This window comes from Heterocephalus glaber, unplaced genomic scaffold (genome assembly GCF_053883595.1).
Source record: "Heterocephalus glaber isolate CG9 unplaced genomic scaffold, H.glaber_assembly_v1.0 deba00001572, whole genome shotgun sequence".
NCBI lineage: Eukaryota > Metazoa > Chordata > Mammalia > Rodentia > Bathyergidae > Heterocephalus > Heterocephalus glaber.
In genome coordinates, this window is record NW_028258357.1 from 22,685,001 (window position 1) to 22,704,112 (window position 19,112).

At 52.2% G+C, this 19,112-nt stretch overlaps 1 protein-coding gene across 4 annotated transcripts in view; it reads left to right on the top strand.

Moving 5' to 3' along the window:
• Nucleotides 1–19,112, top strand: part of Rfx4 (regulatory factor X4) — a 146,634-nt gene that overhangs the window by 125,780 nt on the left and 1,742 nt on the right. For 3 of the 4 annotated variants that reach the window (XM_021258376.2, XM_004844808.3, XM_021258378.2), the window contains 2 exons: nt 10,490–10,652; nt 12,023–12,161. In XM_021258376.2, coding sequence (XP_021114035.1) covers nt 10,490–10,652; nt 12,023–12,161 — 302 coding nt within the window. Of the gene's footprint in view, nt 1–3,954; nt 4,553–10,489; nt 10,653–12,022; nt 12,162–19,112 lie in introns of those variants that run through there. The other variant, XM_021258377.2, reaches the window with a different exon arrangement.

Consider the following 19,112-nt stretch of genomic DNA (forward strand, 5'->3'; position numbering starts at 1 on the left):
CCTGCCTCGTCCCGAGGTCCCGAGTTCGATCCCTAGTACCAAAAAAAAAATCACCAAAGTGTGGGTGGAAGCCCCACCCCATCAAAGATCAACTGCAGACTAAGGGAGAATTTATATCCAATGGAACGCAGTCAACATCCAGGATGGCCTAAGAAGAGCTGTTAGGGTGAGAACTGAAAGAGGAAACCATACCCACTAGTCAGCTACAAATTTCAAAAAGAAGTATATAATTGTCAAAATAAAAGTTTCAACAGGTAGATAGAACAGAAAACCAGATCCAGCTGAGAGAAAATCAGCTCATGGATAGACTGAACTGAGGAATTCTCCAACAATGTGACACAAAGAGACAAAGAAATATTAAATATGAAATTGCTGATACATCCAGAAATTCCAACATTTATTTAATAAACATTTAATAAGTGTTCCAGAGAAAGAACAGAGAGTAGAGAAGTGATGGCTGGAAGTTTGATAGAATGGAAAAGGACGAGACTCCTGACTGAAAGCTTCCAGTGAATTCTGTGCTGAATAATAGCGGGGAGGGACCGTACCTCTATACTCAGTAAAGGAAATTGGAGAAAAATCTTACTAGCTCCCCCAAAGAAAATGCAGATAACCTCCAAAGGAGAGAAAAAGAGACTTGTATCAGACTTCTCATCGTCAATATTAGATTTGATTTCTGAAACAGTATTTTTAAAGTGCAAAAAAAACCACTCCTGTGTTTGAACCTTGAATCCAGAACCGTATTCACAGAAACATATATGTGATTGTATGTGTATGCATGTATGTATGTGCATAGAGACTTTCCCTTTAGGACTTTTAATATGCCAGGTTCTGTGCTGGTACTATGGGAAATCATAATTACTATGCCAAGGTTTTGCTACCACAAGCATGCAAGGTGTGGACTCATTCTGCGGGGCTCCACCGGAAGGAGAGAAGCTTTCTGTGTGGCGGGGTCAGAAGAGACCTCAGAAAGACTCCAGGCTTTGGGAGTGGAGGGGGAGCAATAACCAGTTCATTCTTTGGCCATCTAAACCTGCTCTATTATCTTGCCATTGCCGGGCACCAGGCCTGGGAGTGGCCTTCCTGTCTGTCTTCTCCCTCAGCTCCTGGACAGTTGGGACAGGCTCAGGTGCTGTTACACGGGGACACAAATACGTACGGAGTTACCGCAGACGGATCCTTTGTGCTGATAGCAGCGCTGACGGGGTCTTCTGTCCCAGCGCAGACTCTGGTTAATGCAGCCATTTGGAAACGCATGTTCTCTTGTAGTGGGCTCCATGCCCAGTGGGGTGGCTCTCCAAGCCTGACCCACAGACCCCTTGAAAAGCCCCTAGCTGGAGCCTCTCACCAGGGGGAGGGTCACTGCCTTGGGAAGCAGAGCAGGAAAGAGGAAGAGGAAATCCACTCTCCTTCGGCCCCCATCAGCGAGGAGGTCACACGTCCCCTGCAAGGGAGGCTGGGAAATGCAGGCAAGTGGCACCCAGGTCGGGCAGGGGAGCAGATCCAGGGCACATGGCTGGTGCCTGCACCACACCTCCCAGGTCTAGCTGGCCCGACACAAGTCTAGATGGTGGGTCCTTCCCCCACTCGTGCTTCTTGGCCCAGGCTCTCCCCAGCCCTCAGGGACATCCAGGGTGACACGAGCTGGTGACCCGCTGCACACACTGCCCACAAGGCAGGCTTGGGTGAAGCTCAGGCCCCCTAACGTGCCAGGGCAAAGAAACCACGAGCTCACCAGCGAGCCTTAAAGAGCTCCCACTCTCCAGATTTCTCCTTGCTGAGCTGCACCCTCCTGCCACCCGCCACTGAGAAAATGAGGTCCGTCTCCATCTCCCGGAACAGTTCCCTTGACCCCAAGGGAGCCTCGTCCTCCAGGCCTCACAGCACGGTCTTAGCTCCATCCCAGTCCTACTCAGAGTCCACTGGGAATGAATGAGCAGTCAGACTCCCCACTCAGAGCGCTGTCTTTCTATCATCCATTCATTCATTCCCTCACACAGCCATCCATTTGTCCAACAAATAGTCCTCGGTTCTTGAGCAGCTTCGGGTTTGCGCCCTGGTGTATTTGTTTACATAGATGCATCTGCAATCATATTTTGCTTTCTTCTTTGGGATGGATGAAGGGGACAGATTCTCTTGCCTCCCCCATCCCTGTTTTCTCTTCATAGTGGGTTGTAGTTCCCACTGAGAAGGCGCAGGAAGAGGAATTGTACAGAAAAGAACAGCCTTGCTCACTGAAAACAAAAAGGGAAGAGAATCTGAGCACTGTGTGCAACTCTTCAGCCACCCAGAGGCTCTTCCAAGCTTGGAACTATTGGGTCACCATCTCCCGGGTCTGCTGCTTCCTTCAGGAAGGAGTGGGGACAGTAAGATCAGCCAGGAGTCACTTCCCGGGATAATCCTGCCCGTGTGTCCCTGCCAACATAGGGAGATGCACGTGAGTGCTAGTGATGGCATCCTTACTTCTGAGGTAAACAGGGAATTGTGCAAAGAAGACAGCCCTGCGTGATAAAGCAGAGACAGTGTGAGGGAGACGTTTCCTCATAATTTAGCAATGTACTGAACAAGGAAACCCTAGGAAGCAAGAGGATGGGAAGGGCGTGAGGGACAGACTTCTAGGGGCTCCTCACAATTCCCATCCATCTGGTGAGTCTGCCTGGCTTTCTCCAGAGCAATTTGGAGGACCCATGATGTGGCAGGTGCGATCCTAGTCAAGGCCACAGGAACAGCATTACGGTGTGTCCAGAGATTCTTGGGCAATGTGTTCAAGAGTCATAAAGGAGCTTCTTAGAAATATAAATGTAAAACAGGTTCTCTTCAGATGATGGTAAGCTTTGAAGATTTTAGCACATTCCAGCTTTGTTCTCAGATATCTCCAGGGGGCATTAAAAACGTCATCCTGTATAAAACTATGCATAACATTTTTCTCAAGTACCGCTCTTGAAATATTCAGTTGCTCAATTAGGCTGGACCGTGGCATGCAGCAGGCCACAGTTCTGGAGGTAATGCACATAATTCCCTAACAGCGTGTATAGTTTGACCAACATATTCTATTTTAAAGCACAAATTTTTATCCATGATGTATGCCTAAAACTAGAAAATTTATGACGATAGGCTCCCTAAGTTTAGGAACTTGTGCATACTTTCATTGAACAGTATTGTAAGTTGGAAAATGATTATGTGAATCTTATAAAATGCATCTGCCATGTCTGCTCTTTTAAAGTTACCTCAGCACATGGTTTTCATGTCATGAATTTTATTTCTATTTTTAAATAATTAGTTGATTTATGTCCCACCTACTTTCCAAAAAGTTTCTGAAGTAGTTTACAATACAAACAAGAAAGCCAATCTTTAAAAAAGATTCCAAACTGGGAACCAAGCAAGAGAGAAAAGGTGAGGGAAAAGTGAACAAAACAAAACAACTCTTGGCTGAAAAGTTGTTTCAAAGCTGAAGTGAAATTTGGTGTGGCCTCCCTCCTTTGCTGGGTTCCTACTCTGAGTCTCACTGACTCCTGGGTTATCAGGCTGGACTGCCGGGCGTCAAGGCCAACCGCAGCAACTCTCCCGCACATCAGCCTCTTGCTGCGGGTGGACACTTCCTCATTTCTCAGCTATGAGAAAGAGAACAGTATCGGGCCTGCCTGGTGAGCTCCAAGTGAAAATGAGCAGAGTGCCTGAAAATGAGCCTTCGGATGCTCTTTGATACCAGCACTGGGAATCCAGGGCAGTGCAGATAATGGGTTGTGACTCACTAGGAAAACAGCTGCTCTGCTGATATCTATGTCTACTTCCATGTCCACGCTCACACACGTTTCCAAACATGATTGATTGTTTTGAAAGGGGGAGGAGTCCGAAAGGGAAGGGCATAGCGGATAAATATCAGGAATTGAACCCAATATGTGGCCAGTGTGGGCAGCACCCTAAGACACTGCTTCGATGACTGCTTCTGAACAGGTGTCTGCAGGGTGAAATCCAGCCCATTTGTCCAGCGCCCCCCAACTTGGCCCCTCCCTCCTGACTGGGAAAAGTTAGAACTCTTGACTTTGGGGAGAAGGGCTCTTTTCCTCCTCGGGAGCGTGGTGGCAGGTGGTATGAAACTGATCCGTCCATCTAACATGACATCCGGCCACAACTCTTTAATGTCACTTAACGCAAAATGTTTCTCTGCTACTCTGTCTGGGTCAAGGCACCGAAGGGCTCTAAACACTGTTTATGATGTCATTGTAAGTATTCTCCCCTTCGGCCAGTGACAATAAAAGTTAACTATTAAACTCGTGTTTTCAACTTCCCACCATGGGTTTCCTGCAACACAAAGCCAGCAGATTAAAACACTGAGCTGCTAGGACGCATCATGAAATAGAAGCAAATTCCTCGTAAATGGCCCTGCCCGTGGAACATCTGGCCTGCCCAGCTGCATTTTCTCTACACCAGGGGGAAATGTAACAAAGATAACTGACCCCTCGCCTTCCCACGTAACAAAAGCCCAGTTATTCTGAGGAAAGCTGAGCTGAGCTGGACGCAGTGGACGCGCAGCCCTGCCCAGAGCCCATGGTGACTCATTGACAGTGAATTCTTCCTTCCAGCCTGGCCACTTCCTTTTCTTTACAGGAATAGAATTAGAAAAAAATTAACTGACCCTGCAAACATGGATTCCTGTGCTCTGACTTCATGGCCAAGCCTGGGCTCAGGGTTGGGACCTCGGGTGTGCTCACTCAGCAAACATGCGCTCCATGTCTAACCTGCGTCCTGTCCTGTGGGTAGGGACATATAGAAACAGACACTGTCATGGCCTCGTGGTCCTTCCACTCGCGTGGAGGAGGCTCCCAGGCAGTGGGCATAGCAGGTGGCAGGCCCGAGTTGGGAAATGCTCGGCACAGTGATGATCAGGAAGGAGGGGAGGCAGCAGAGGAAGATGCTGGGCCTCAGGTCTAGATATCCTCCGGGACCCAACTCACTTCCGCTGCTGGTCAGGTCTGCCCATCAGACGGTGACCGTGGACTCTTGACGAAGGGCTTGCTGGCGTTGGCAGGTACTCTCTGTAGGTACCGCCAGCTGAAGGACAGGTGACAGCCGAGCGGAGACAAACAGATACCGATCAAGGTAGACGTTGATAATCTTTCTCTAGCTTAGCCTTGACAGAATATTACAGGAAATATTTAGTTAGTATCATCGAAACCAAGCAGCATTGTCCAAATGGAACCTTCTGTGATGATGGAAATGTGCTTTTTCATCTGCACTGTCCTGGACAGTGGTCACTGGCCACTGTGTGTGTGATCACTCCCGACGCAGCCAGTCCAACTAAGAACTGGATTTTTAATTGTACTTGGTTGTAATCCATTGAAGCGTAAGTAGCCACATGTGCTTAGTGGCTGCCAAGTAGGGCAGGGAAGAGCTAGACTCTCCACACACTCCTTATTTCTCAAGAGGCTGCAAACAAAAGGCGTGGGTTAGCTGAAAACTTGAGTACTACCTATGATGGATCATAGAATCCTACTGGGGGAAAGGTTTGACCGAGCTGATCTGAGACCTGAAGGAAAAGGTACACACAGGTCGCCTGGAAAGTGGTCTAAATTCTCCCAGGTCATTGGCAGAATCTGTAACTCCTAATTGTCAACGGCTCCCAACATGCAGGATGCATGCCAGGAAGCAGTCACTGCCCTCGTGGTACTTAGATTCTGCCGGACGAGAGTGCTGGGCAGTGGGGTAGCAGGTGCCCAGGCCCCAGATAGGGAAGAGCTTGGCACAGTAAGATGGGGGGGAGGGTCGTAAGCCTTGCTACTCCAAGTGCTCTGTGACCAACAGCACTGACGTCCGTACAAGTGTGTTAGAAATACCCTGCTCCCAACAGACTGAGTCCGGATCTGCATTATAACAAGATCTCCAAGGGCTTAAATGCATGTTCAAGTATGAGAAGTAAGGGTGTTGTGGAAAGGTTTTGGAGCTGGCAGAGCTGCGTTCAAATCCCAACTCTACCACTTACCTGAGCAAGTCCTCTGACCTCTTGGGACTCAATTTTCTCACCTGATAAAGGAGGGAGCACCACTTACCTCAGAAGGTTGTTGTGAAGACTTAATGAGTCAAAGTATGAAAACAAAGTAGCATGAGGTCTGGTTTGTGTTGGATAATCATTCACTCACCTATTCAGCAGCTCATTAGTGACTGGCTGTGGTAGTCAAGCACCCTTTTTGTCCTGTGTTTAAAGCCTTTTCCAAGACAAAACAAAACAAAACACCTTGAGGCATCAGAACGTTTTGTTGAGAGTGGAAGAAAATGTTCCCCTCCCTAAGTTTCAGCTCTGTGTGGTGGCCAACAGCAGCCCTTTGAGGATCCTCAAAGGATTCTCAGAAACCAACGGCCTCAGACCTTTGAAAAAATGTCGATGGGGCAGTGGGGGCCGGGGGGAGGGGAAGGCATAAGGAAAATACAGGAATTAGACAAAGACGGAAGCATTGTTATTGTTTTCCCAACAAATAAAAAGCATCAGAGCTGTCTTTAAAATTAAGCACAAACAGCACAAAATCTCCTTTATTCCTTTCCTTAAAAACCAGCAGCAGCAGCGATTCTCCCTGGAGGTCCCCTAGTAAGAGAGGCGATGCGAGGGGTGTTCTTTTCTGCTCCCCAGGCAAAAAGCGTTTCTCACCCAAGCCAGTAGGTGTTAATCTGCTTAAGCCTGCCTGAGTGGATGCATTAGAGTGCTGGCACATGGCCATTTAGGGGTTTTGTTCCCGAGACCACAGGAGCCCATTTTCCCTACAGTTCCACTAGCTTTTTGTTTGATAATGTCTATTTCTGCAGCATTCACTCCTTCAACAACAAATTCAATGGAACAAAAATTTACTGAACACCTACTATTTGGTGGACCCTCTGTTGGGGACACAGAGCTGAATAAGGAGCAGTTTCTGTTCTCCAGGGGCCCCCCCAAAAGTAACTTCTGCTGCATTCTGTCAGGTGATGGCTGTTGTCACCATGTTGTCCTCCTACTGCTTGGAAAGAATTCTTTGGCCGCCTTGACTGCCCTCTTCCAACAAGCCTGACCTTGCCGGTCTCCTGGGGGGGTGGGGTCCTGGGCTCCCAGGGTTAATTGCTTGCTTGTTGTGGCTGGCAAGTTCTCCCAAGCTTCCCACCCCTCCAGTCACATTTGCAACCATAATATCTGTTTTCACTTTTTTCTTCTTACAAAAGCAATATGTTTTCATTACCGAATAACACTGATAAACAAAGGAAAAGTTTAAGCATCATCCCCAATGCCCTATCCCCCAAATAATCTATTTTATTAAGAAGAGTATTTTTTACTTATAAGAGTAATATAATTTCATATCAAATTTAAAACATGGCACAAGGCAATCAGGACTTTTTTTTTTTTTTTTTGGTACCAGGGATGGAACTTAGGTCCTTGTGCTTGTGCAGCAGGCAGCAAGACCAGTGAGCTAAATCCCCGGCCCTAAACATTTGTTGAATGTTTCTTTCTTTTTTTTTTGTTTTTTTTTTGGTACCAGGGATCAAACTCAGGACCTTGTGCTTGCCAGGCAGGTGCTGTGCCGCTGAGCTATATCCCTGGCATTCAGGACTAATTTAATCAGCGGAAATAAGAACATTTCAGGGGTTTTTGCTCATGATCTTCTTGCAGGTATTATAAATGTAACCTGCCAAAGTCATTGTCTTTCAGAAGACAGTGGGGTCATGTGGAGACCAGGAACGGATACTTCCAGGTCTGCGGCCGAATGAGGGCACCAAGGATTTCTGAGGAAAATGACTCTAGAAGTTTGGCACCATTGTTTGAGTGACTGATGTTATTCAGCTATTTCATCTCTGGTGACTAATGTCAGTGTGTTACTGCAATGAGTACTTGACATGATCCAGATATAAGGAGAGAAAGTCTTGCGGGGCTCAGGCCAGGGCCAGCTGGCACCCCTGCCTCGGCCTGAGGTGCATGTCCTGGTGGTCAGTACCACTGTGGGGATGGAGACTTTCATACCTGGCCCTGGGGATGCTTAAGATCCCAGCTAGAGCATCGACGATAGAATCTGCCGTAAGAAATCAATTTCAAGGGCCGGGGATTTAGCTCAGTGGTTTCACTGCCTGCTGTGCAAGCCCAAGGACCTGAGTTCAATCCCCAGTACCAAAAAAAAAGAAATCGATTTCTTCTTTGCAGTGTACAACAAGAAATGTAGAAATAGCTACTCTAAGAAAGTTTCATATAACAGTACCTGAATTCCCCATGAAGAGCACTTGAATATCACTAAGCACGTTCTGTGGGGCCGGGCATGGTGTTGCACGCCTGGAATCCCAGTGTGCCAGGGAAAATAGCTCCCAACCTGTCAGATGCCAGGTGTGCCGAGTGCCTGTCCCCTAAGGAGCAGAGTGGCTTTCAAGGCCCACAGCAGTTGAGAGTAGGAAAGGTTTACTGAGAGAAAGCTCCCAGGGTCAGGAGGGGTTCTGGATGGTGTCAGGAGACGCTTTCTCCAAGAATGTTGTACAGAGCCAAAGCCCAAGGTTAGCCTGCAGCCAGCCAGTGGAACCCCAAGTGCAGTCACTTCGAGGACTGCCCAGTGGGGAGGCATGCTCAGGGGCGTTCGGGGCATCTCTAACTGTAGCGCATCTCTGACTTCTGACACAGTATGAGCAAAGGTGTTTTTGGAAAGGAACAGGAAGGGATGGCAGGATGGGCCCGGACGTTGTGCTCACCCAGCTAGGCTGCCTCTACTGGGTGGTGCTGATTGCAGTATAATCTCAAGTTGCTGTTTAGCTCTTAGAGAGGCCTGCAGGCCTGGCCATTGTGCCGTTTGGGTGCATTTTCATCCTCAGCCCTGACTCTCTCTGGGAGGCTGAGGCAGGAGATTGGACTCACAAGTTTGAGTCCAGTCTGGGCAACTTAGGGTCTTGGTAAGATCCAGTCTCAAAATAAAAAAAATTTAAAAACTGTAAAAGCCTGGTGATGTAGCTCAGTGCAAAGGCTCTGGGTTCAATCCCCAGTCCTGGAGAAACTTTGACATATATTATCTCAGTTAATCTTCCACAGCCCATAGGGTAGATGTTGTCATTGTCACCATATGATGGATGATGAAGCAAAGGCGCATAAAGGGTGAGAGGTTTGTCCGAGACCTTGTAGCCAGAACATGGCAGGACCAGAGCCCAGGGCAGAGAGACGAGGCGCCCTGGGCCCTGGGGGCCATCTGAGGATGTGCTGTGACCTCTGTGTGGCAGTCCGCGTGGACACGAGGGAAGTCCAGGCCACTGTGAAGGCGTGGCCTCTCTGAAAGGCGCTCGTGCTCCACTGAATTCCGAGGATTCTGTTTCCATTTCCTTCAAGGGTCTTTTGGCTGGGCCTGTGCCACATCATTGGCATAAGGCTCACCCACCAGCTCTGCCCGCTTGGCTCCACATCAACAGAGGGCCTCTTCTGCTGCTGCAAAGCCCTGGTGTAGAATGAGCTGAATTTTAAAAATGGACCCTCTTGCTTTATCTTCCCAGAGGAGTTTTAAGATGGAAATGGTGCTGCAGAAAATACAGAATGGGAAGACCAAGGCTTCTCCTCACTTCCCCTTAAGCACGTGGCCTCCCCTATCCAGGCTCCAGTTTCTCTGTGCCTAAAGGAGGAGGTTGAGTCCTATTCCCTCCACCTCCTAAAACAGATTGATGGCCACTATGTAACATATTTTTAAAATTATCAGTAATTATTTTGCTGCCTGCTGCACAAGCACAAGGACCTGAGTTCAATCCCCGGTACCGAAAAAACCTTAATCAGTAATTAAACTGTCTGGGACCGGAAATTTAGCTCAGTGGTGCCACGCCTGCCTTGCAAGCACAAGGTCACAAGTTCGATGCCCGGTACGAGAGAGAGAGAGAGAGAGAGAGAGAGAGAGAGGAAGGAAGGAGGAGGAGGGGGGGGGAGGGGGAGGGGGAGGAAGAGGAGAGGAGAGAGAAAAGAAGGAAGGAAGGAAGAGAGAAACAAAGAAAGAAAAAGAAAAAAAAAGAAGAGAGAAAGAAATTAAACTGTTTGATCAAAGTTTATTATTGCTGTTAAATTATCTTCTCCTGGGCTAGGGATTTAGCTCAGTGGTTCTGCAGCCTGCCTCGCAAGCGCAAGGTCCTGAGTTCCATCACCGGTAATGGGAAAAAAAAAACTTATCTTCTCTTTTTAAAAATTCTAACCATCCTATAAAATTCTAAGCATCTTGGACACTTAATTTTGTCAAGTGCCCCCCCCCCGCCATCTTTAGCACTTTCAAGATGTCCAATTAAAAAAAAAATCAATGGAATTACTCATAGGTATGGACTCAGTCACAGTCCGGGCCGCTGTCTAATCATCTTCCCAAGGACCTGGGCAGGCCAGGCCCATAATCCACTTAGGCTTGCTCAGATCAGTCTGTGGGGCTCTTAACACCTGTTCGGTTTTGTGTCGAAAGTTAATTTTCAGGGCCTGCCTGGGCGACCTGAAGTCTTCTAGGAAAACTGCTAGTGAGCAGAGCCTCTCCGTTTGTCTCCGCAGGTGCAATGCAGTCCTACACGTGGTCTCTGACATACACAGTGACGACGGCTGCTGGGTCTCCGGCAGAAAACTCCCAACAGCTGCCCTGCATGCGGAGCACTCATGTGCCCGCCTCCTCCGTCGCACACCGGATACCAGTTTACCCCCACAGAGAGGAGCATGGGTAGGTGACCCTGCCAGGATGCTGCCTGCATGAAGTTTGCTTTAAGGAGGGCTCCACTTGGAAGGGTGCCGCCCCTTGGTCTCCTGTGGTCCCTGCCACAGCCTGGTGACACAGGCAGGAGGTGCTAGTGATGAGGAACCTGAGACTCGACTCGGTCGATGAACTTCAGTTTTCCGGGGTCTCCCAGGTGATGCATGGTGGCCCGGAAGGGCCAGGTCTCCCTCCAAGCCTGTGCCCTCTTGGGCCTCTGGGAGCCTCACAAGGCCTCCTGGCCAGTGGCTCCAGGTCTCTCCTGACCACTTAGCGGTGGGCCCCTCACCTGCAGCCAGCGTCCCTGGAGGGCTGCGCTTACTCTCCAGCCACGGGGTCCCTGCCGACTGCAGCAGGGCTCTGTCCCCTAAATAAACACATCTTTTGTTTTGCCCACATCTTTTGTCACACATGGGCAGTGACGCTGCTGTTATGAGTGAACCACATATAGACCATATAACAGGTTGCCCAAGCCACAGCAGCCTTTAGCCATGGTGCAGTCTTTATCAAAAGACGCTCACTGTGCAGGGTGTCATGAGTGGGGATCTGAGGAGCGCTCCCGACTGAAGAAGACCTGAGGTGTGTGTGGAACAGCTGGCCTGGCCGAGGACAGCCAGGTGGACACCCTGAGGTGGGCACAGGCCACAGGGCAGCCATTCTGCCCTCTGGGGCCGTTTAGGGTACTTCCCATGCATTTAGGCTTGGCTCTAAGTGTCCGGGGCAGGGAGTCTGTGAACCTTAGGCATGGCAGGAAGACAGTCAATCTGTGTGGATGCAGAAGTGCCATGCTGCCTATTGAGTGTCTCCACACGCAGCGATGATGCCCAGGATGACCCTGTACAGGAGCTCTGTCCGTGTGGGAAATGGGGCTGTGGGCAGCCGAGGTCACCAGCAGGCCTTGCCTCAGGCCTCCCCCAGGAGGGGCCCGTGAAGGTACACACATCCCTGCCCATGGTGGCCAAGCAGAGGCCTGAGGAATAGAGGAACACAAATCCAAAGCAGCTTCTTTCCTTTTTCCCTGTGTGATGGTCCTGGGATGTGAGGTGGGCCAGGGAGCCGGCAGCGGGGGAGAAGTTGTGTCTCCTCACAAGGTGTGTTCTGCTCAGGGCCGGGCTCCACTGCCTGAGCACTCGCCAGGAGACCTGAGGAGAGGGGAAGTCGGCCTGGGGTTTTCACTGTAGAACCAGGCCGCAGAATGGAGATGGTGGCCACCCAAAGCGAAAAGAAATGAGCAGGAAAAAGAGAGAAAGAACAAAAAGACAAAAAAGTCCACGGGGCTGGTTCTTGAGGGTATCGAACCCATTTGTCCTCCCTGCTCTGACTCGCGCTCTACCTTGCAGGTACACCGGAAGCTATAACTATGGGAGCTATGGCAACCAGCACCCACACCCGATGCAGAGCCAGTACCCGGCCCTGGCCCACGACACGGCCCTCTCCGGCCCACTCCATTACTCTGCATACCACCGGAGCTCTGCCCAGGTGAGTGGCGGCCCAGAGCTCGGTGTGCTTGGGACCCGGTCTGGTCGGCTCGGCACAGCCCACAGGCGCCTTCTGCAGACTGCGTGTGCGAGCTGTGTCCCCATGGAGAGTATGGCGCCGTCAGTGTCGCTCTGCGCGCACCCACCCGGTGCTTAGCCTTTGTTCCCTGTGGTGTCCTCCTCCCTCTGACCTGACAAAGGGCAGCATCTCAGAGGGGCCCTTTCTGAGCAGCCGCCCTCACAGTGGGGCTCTGATCTCTGTTCCTGCCCCGCTCACAAAGCCCCGTCGGGCAGGACCAGGACCTCGGGGGCATCTCCTCAGCCCGATCCTTGTCAGTCCAGCCCACACTTCATCTTAACCAGAGGAGTCCTCTCATGATGGCCTCCCAGGCCACGCACCTCCTTGGTTCCCACCTCGGTCCCTGCCTCAGCTGAGCCGGCCCATTTGGGGTGGCCCCGCATGCACCCACTTTTCCTGCATCTTTGCAGTGTTCCCCACGACTACAAGTCTCTTCCGCTCGTTGTTCAGGACAAGCATCCTCAGTCCTTGTGGCATTTCCTGGCAGTGCCCCTTCCTTCCCCCCAGGACGTTGTGAAATGCCACTCTGCCCTTCCTCCCTCACCTCCTGTTGTCAGCGACTTTCCTGTCTGATGCAGGAGATCCTGAGCTCCCTGAAGGCAAAGATTAAACCTGTCCCCCAGGTCACAGGGCCTGCCCCCCCTCAGGAAGACCAGGTAACTTTGCCTGAGCACTTGCAGGTGCCAGGCTCTGTGCACCGCACTCCCCACACACAGTGCGTGTGCCCAGGGCACAGGACAGCAGCATGGACACTGGCACCTGCGGTGGGCAGGACAAGGCCAGTCACACCGGCTGTCAGTCAGCACACGGACCCACTGGGGAGCCCTGTGGAGAGTATCCACAATAAGGGTGCTCAGGGCAATCAGGCATGTGTTTTGGTTTCCATCTGCAGTCCCAAGGGGAGCCTACTCTAGTCCCCAGACAGCCAAGAAGCTGAGGCCGCTAAATCATCACCTGGGGTATCATTATGGGTCTGTGAGTGCGTCACACGGAGACGCCAGCTCCTCAGGTGCTGCCTCTTGTGGGAGCAGAGTCCTCGCTCCTCACCGACAGCTACTGTGACTGAGAACTGTTCCACAGCCTGGTCCCGCTCAGCACACCAGAGGCCGCTCATTCATTCATCCACCCGTCCCTCACCTGGCTGCTGGGTGCCCACTGCGTGCAAGGCCCGCTCCCTGTCCTGGGGTCACAGTGGCAGGAGGCAGACCACGCCCACAGTGGGAGACAGCAAGGCCAAGCCGCAGCTCCACCACCATCTTCCCTCCTCCCCTCACCACCTCCCCGGGAAATTTCAGGAGCTAGTTTTCTGGGGCAATGCTTTTGAAGCCATTGTCATGAAAAGAAGCCAGATCTCCTCAGGGGCCTTGCAGACCCCAGTGAGCAAAGACAGGCCTGCCTCGTCCACTCTGGAAGCCACAAGCATTCCCAAGGCACCACTGTCACAGGGTGGCTGGGGGAATAGAACAGCCCTGCGCCCGTCCGTGACTGCGGCACCCCACCCCCAGCACATGCACGCCCTGCACTCAAGGCCCGTGCCCTAGTCTCCTCCATCGGGCACGGCAGCGAGAGAAGTCAGTTTATCACATGGCACCTCTGCTGAGCAAGGCCGGTAGACGGACAGAGCAGCCTTTGCTTTTGTCTTTCATTAAGATTTATGCAGTGAGCGCTGTTCTGGCCACTTTGGAATACATGGACCCACTCAGTTCGCGGAGCAAGCTAAGGAAGGCAACACCCTCCCCCAGTCTCAGAAAGTAGTGTGGCCCTCGCTCCCCATCCAGATGCCAGATCCCTAGCTCTCAACCCCAGCCCCAAACCAGCGGCCCTGGAACTTCGTGCTTTGGGGGTGCAGGGTCGATACAAGAGGCCCGGCTAGCAGCTAGGAAGTTTCAGGGGGTTTCAGGTTTCTGAGGAGAAGCAGCACCTGCTCCCAGATCCCTGTTTCCTCCCTTATCAGCTCTTTGGTTTAAGGCTGAGCATGCAGAGGAAGCTGCACTCCAGGGCTGACTGTTCAGCTCTCCAGACCTGAGGTCAGGCTTCCCAGTGCTGCATATGTGTGTGTATCACGTGTTGCTGCCTCAGCCCAGGGGTGGGGGCTCTGAATGGAAGAAAAAGTAGTTATGTCATGTAGTTATTGAAAGCACTTGTTCACCAGCATCAGAGTCTCCGAAACTAACTTCTGCTAGTGAATGTCTGCTGGATTTACCTTAAAGAACCAGTCCAGAGTGGCTTGGGGTGCAGCTCCATAGTACAGGGTCTGCCTAGTGTATGAGGCCCTGGGTTTGATCACCAGCACTGCTAAAAACAAAAACAAAACCACAACAGCCACAAAACTGGATCCACACATCTGTTGGTTGTAGCATCATATGCATCTCAGCATTGATAGGCTCAAATTCACTTGAAGTTGTTTTCTGACATAGAGCGTGTGTGCACCCTTGTTTATACTACTTGTTTGCACCTTGCATGCTTCCTTCTGGGTAATACAAAGGTAAATCTTCCCATCCTGCATGGATTCTCCTCACATCTAAATTAGCGTCCAGATGCATGAGGCTTCACAGTGTAAGGTTGGAATTATTTCAGAAAACACCCTTTTTGCTGCTGTGCAGTACCTGTTCATATCAGAGGAAATGAACAAGGTGATGTCAGCTGCCCCTTCCTGGATCCCCCCTGCCCCTGTCTGCCCAAAAAGAAAGCAAACTAGACCACGTACAAGGCTTCCGAATATTTCTAAGCCTCATTCAATACACGCTCATGGAATCCAGCAGCCACGAATGTGAACTGGTGCCCTAGGCTTCAGGTGCCCTTTGATCAACTAGACTCCGTATGGCCAGGAATATAATCAGCATGGACAGAAAGCTGTTCCTATTTTTCCTCTACATGGCCCAGGCCTAGCCCTCCCAGCCAATTACCACCTCTCCCAGAACCTCTAGCTGCCTGGCCTAAACCAGCCCGGTGCCAGCTGGTGCTACAAAGTTTGCTTAGGTCACTCTAGTTCAGGGTGGCCTTTTGGGCCAAAGAGGAAAAAAAAGCAGTCAAGTTGCAAGATCTATGGGTGTAGAGCCAGGATCCCTGGGTTCAAATCCCAGCTCTGCCTCTGATGGGTCCTGTGGCAGTTTCCTTGAGAGCTGTTTGGAGGGTCTAGCAGGGGAGCGCAGCTACTCAAATGCCCTTGACCGAGGAAAGGGGCCTCCTCTGTCGGGGGTGGTTGTCCTCTTTGCCAGAGCGCGCAGCTTTGGGAGGGATGCCCGTGGGGCGCTGAGGGAGGAAGGGGACCCCTGCCTAGCCAGCCAGATCAGCCGAGTCAACCCTGGCGATCAATGGGGTGACAGAGGTTGCAGGCAGGTCGCCCTCACATCCTGTGGCTCAATTTCCTCATCTGAAAAATGGGGTAATTACAGTATTTATTTCATAGGGTTGGGCCGGGGCTTTAGCCCAGTGGTTCCATCGCCTGCCTCACAAGAGCAAGGACCCGAGTTCGATCCCCGGTACCAAAAAAAAAAAACCATAGGGCTGCTGTAGGGCCAAGCAAGTTAATGAACGTTAGAACAGGACCTGGCTCGGAGTTGACACTACTTGCATATATTATCATCCTTTGTGACAGTTATAATACTATTGCCTTTCATGGAATTCTGTGGTTACTGTCTGACCCCCGCTCTGTACTGGCTGTGTGTGGCCAGGACCAGTGTAAGGGCTTGTCTGGCCTAGCACAGAGCTTGACCCTTAGTGGGTGCATCTTAAGTGTTCACCACAGAATGAATGAATGGATGGATGAACCCTTATCCTGGTACTAAGTCGCTGCATGACCTCAAGCAGGTTGTTTCCCTCTTCTTGACTCCAACTCTCTTGCCTTTTTAATGGAGGGGAACCCACGGGGTCAGCCATGAAGCTCTTCCTGTTGTCACTAAGGGACCACGGGATCCTCTGCTTCTGAGAGGAAGGGCATCCACAGCTCCTGTGTTTCACTAACTGATACGAAGGAGTTCCAGGTGTTCCGCGCTCACTCGCTCAGTGAGTCCTGACCCTGAAAGCTCAGCAGACATGGGCTGCCTGGCAGGGTTCAGGGGAGACACATCCTCTCCCAGAAGCAGCCAGGAGGAAGCCAGCCCGGGGGCGGCCCTGGCAGCACCCTGAGAGCCGCCTTTCATAGGAAAACAGTTTGTGCTCTGGACTCAGCCACCTTTCACCCCTCGCTCAAGTAGCAGCGCATTTGGGAAGGGGCAGGGATAAAGGACTCATTCTTCCCTCTCCAAGTGTAGGAAAGTTGGCCCCTGGTGTGGGAGTCCTTTTCCCAAAATAGACTTCCTAAGGCAGTTCCAAAGAGGCCAAGAGTCAGTCACAGCCGAGAGGGACTTGCGCCACTGCCATCCGAGGGGGCCTTTGACTAAACACCCTTGTGCACATGCGCACACACACGTGCTCACAGGCACCCTGCACGCGCCCCTCTCCAGGGTGGTAACTGGCCTTTATCAGTTGATTTGACCCAGCTTGTGATCTGATCCAGGGAATGGTGACTTCCTGCTGGGGGACCTCCACAGAAAGCCTCTATTCTGGGTGGAGCTCTCAAGACCCAGCCTTGTTGGGGCCCACGTGCACAGGACCTTGCGGGAAACCATAGGTGAAGTACGAGAGGTGAGGCTGTCCCGCAGGCCTGCAGCAGAGGCTCTGCCGGCCCTGGCCCCGTAGTCACGAGCCCAGGGCAGCAGGCTCTCAATGGTCCCTTCACCGAAGGGAAAGCGAGTCACTGACTCATTTGCAATTAGCTGACAGAGCAAGACAGAATTTTCCATGCCGGATTTGGCGGTAACAGAATCTGTATTGTCACTGGAGATATTTTGAGCCTCTCATTTCCAGCCAATTGCTCTTTTGATCTCTAACAACCTCTGGGGCACAGCTGCGTCGAGGGTCCCCGGTGAGGCACAAAACGCCACTCTCTTGAGCTCTGGGGGAAGGAGTGCCACGTCCACCCTGTGACGTTTACTGCTCCCAGCCAGGCCAGGGAGGGTCGGCCTCCAGGTCACAAGGCCCAGGCCCAGGCTGTGCAGCTGGGAGGAGAGAACTTGGTGAAGGAGGAGATGGAAGACTGGAGTTTCGTGGGTGGCAGTGCCCTCCTCCCTCGTGATCTGGGAGTGGCAGGCCAGCGTCCCTCAGGGGCTGATACCCCGGGACTGGGTCTTTATGCCCTTGCTGTGTGACTTTGAGCTTGGGCCCTCGTTTTTCTCATCTCTGCAGTAAGAGGTTGGACTGCATGGTCCCTAAGTGTCTTGCCAGTGTTAACGTCCCAGTGTCCATTTGCCAAATACGCTTCAGTGCCTGCTAGGCGCCGTGTGCAGTGTTGGGAATGTCGTGTGCACGGCAGAGCCCTGCTGGGAGAGACTCGGGTGCCAAACAGAGTGGTGGCGAGACCCTGACCCCAGAGATGGAGAGTGGAATGGGGCATCCAGAAGAGGTGGCGTTGGCTCCACGGGGCCAGGAGCTGGGGCAGGGGCTCCTGGAAGGGTTCCAGGCAGAGGGGACGGTCAGGGTGAGCTCAGAGCGTCACAGGACCAGGAGGGAGGTCTCGGGTGGCAGTGAGGCGGGGGCCTCACCCAGAGCACCAGGCAGGGACGGGGCCACAACCGCGCTGAAAGTGAAGGGCCACTGGTGACACTTTGTGCTGAGATCTCGGTTGCCTGCTCAGTGCCCCGACTCTGTTTCCCTGGCAGGGCCCAGGGTCTTCGAGGTGGAGGCTTCTGAGGGCACCACCCCGCCCAGCGCAGCGCAGCATGCGGGCCCACTCTGGCCTTCCTGGTCTGTGAGGTTATGAAAGCCTTGGCGAGCTGTCTGGAGTCTCCTTGGCAACAGCCCTGTGCTTCTCCCTTGAGTTCTCAGACACCTACGCCTTCTCCCTTTCCTGACTGCTCTTTTCCCTGGGGTGGCTGTCCCTTGCGGTGTCCTGCTGGGGGGCACTCGGTCTGGATCCTCTGCTTGAGCTCCCCTCGGAGGCCTCAGGCCTAGGCGCCTCCCCACCTGCCCGTGGGTGTGCACCACCCGGAGCAGCCATTGTAGTTGCCAGCCCTTCCCCCACCGTCGGCCTCCCTCCAGGGAGGAGCCTCCCACCCACGCCCTGGGGCTCCACTCTGCAACTGTTGGCGGGCGCGGGCGGGACAGATGGGGAGCAGGAGGCTCCGCAGGCAGGCGCACACTCTCCTCCTCCTCACGGCCCCCAGGCCTTGCCGAGTGGCTCCCGTTCCACTGGGGTGGCCTCGCTCTGCTCCGGCACAGGGCACAGCAAGGACATCTCGGTGCTGACCACCAGCCAGCAGTGCAGGAGGAGCCCAGGGAACTGGCCCCTCCCCTCCTTCCCCGGGAGCTGAAAGGGGCTCATTTGCATAGCTGTCTTGGTAACGCTGAAGAACGTGAAGGAAGCTGCTTCTGAGGCCGTGTCTTCCTCCTCCTCCTCTCCAGCGCTTCCCCTCTGTGCAGCCCCTCACACCTGTCCACACCCTCTCCGGCCACGCCAAGCCCAGCCATCTTGCATTTCCCACTCACACATCTTCCAGGCCCGAAAAGAGAGCGGTTCTCTAAATGATAGGCACTAATAATCATTGTTGAAGCTGTTGATTTGCTTTCTCTTCAAAAGCCTGCTTTTAGGCTGCAGTTCACAATGGAATTCAACTGTAAAATGCTATTTTTAATAACATCATTGTGTTTTACTTGGCAGATTGTTCTTTTGGGTTGATGGAGTGGGACCTCCCACGCCTCCATAACCACTGACAAAACTCACAGCATTACAACATGCAGCCGTACATCCATGTTCATCTGGGCTCAGTTATTAGCACACGCACGCACGCACACACATGCACACACACTCTGGTGTTCCCAGTGGGGTTTTCCTCC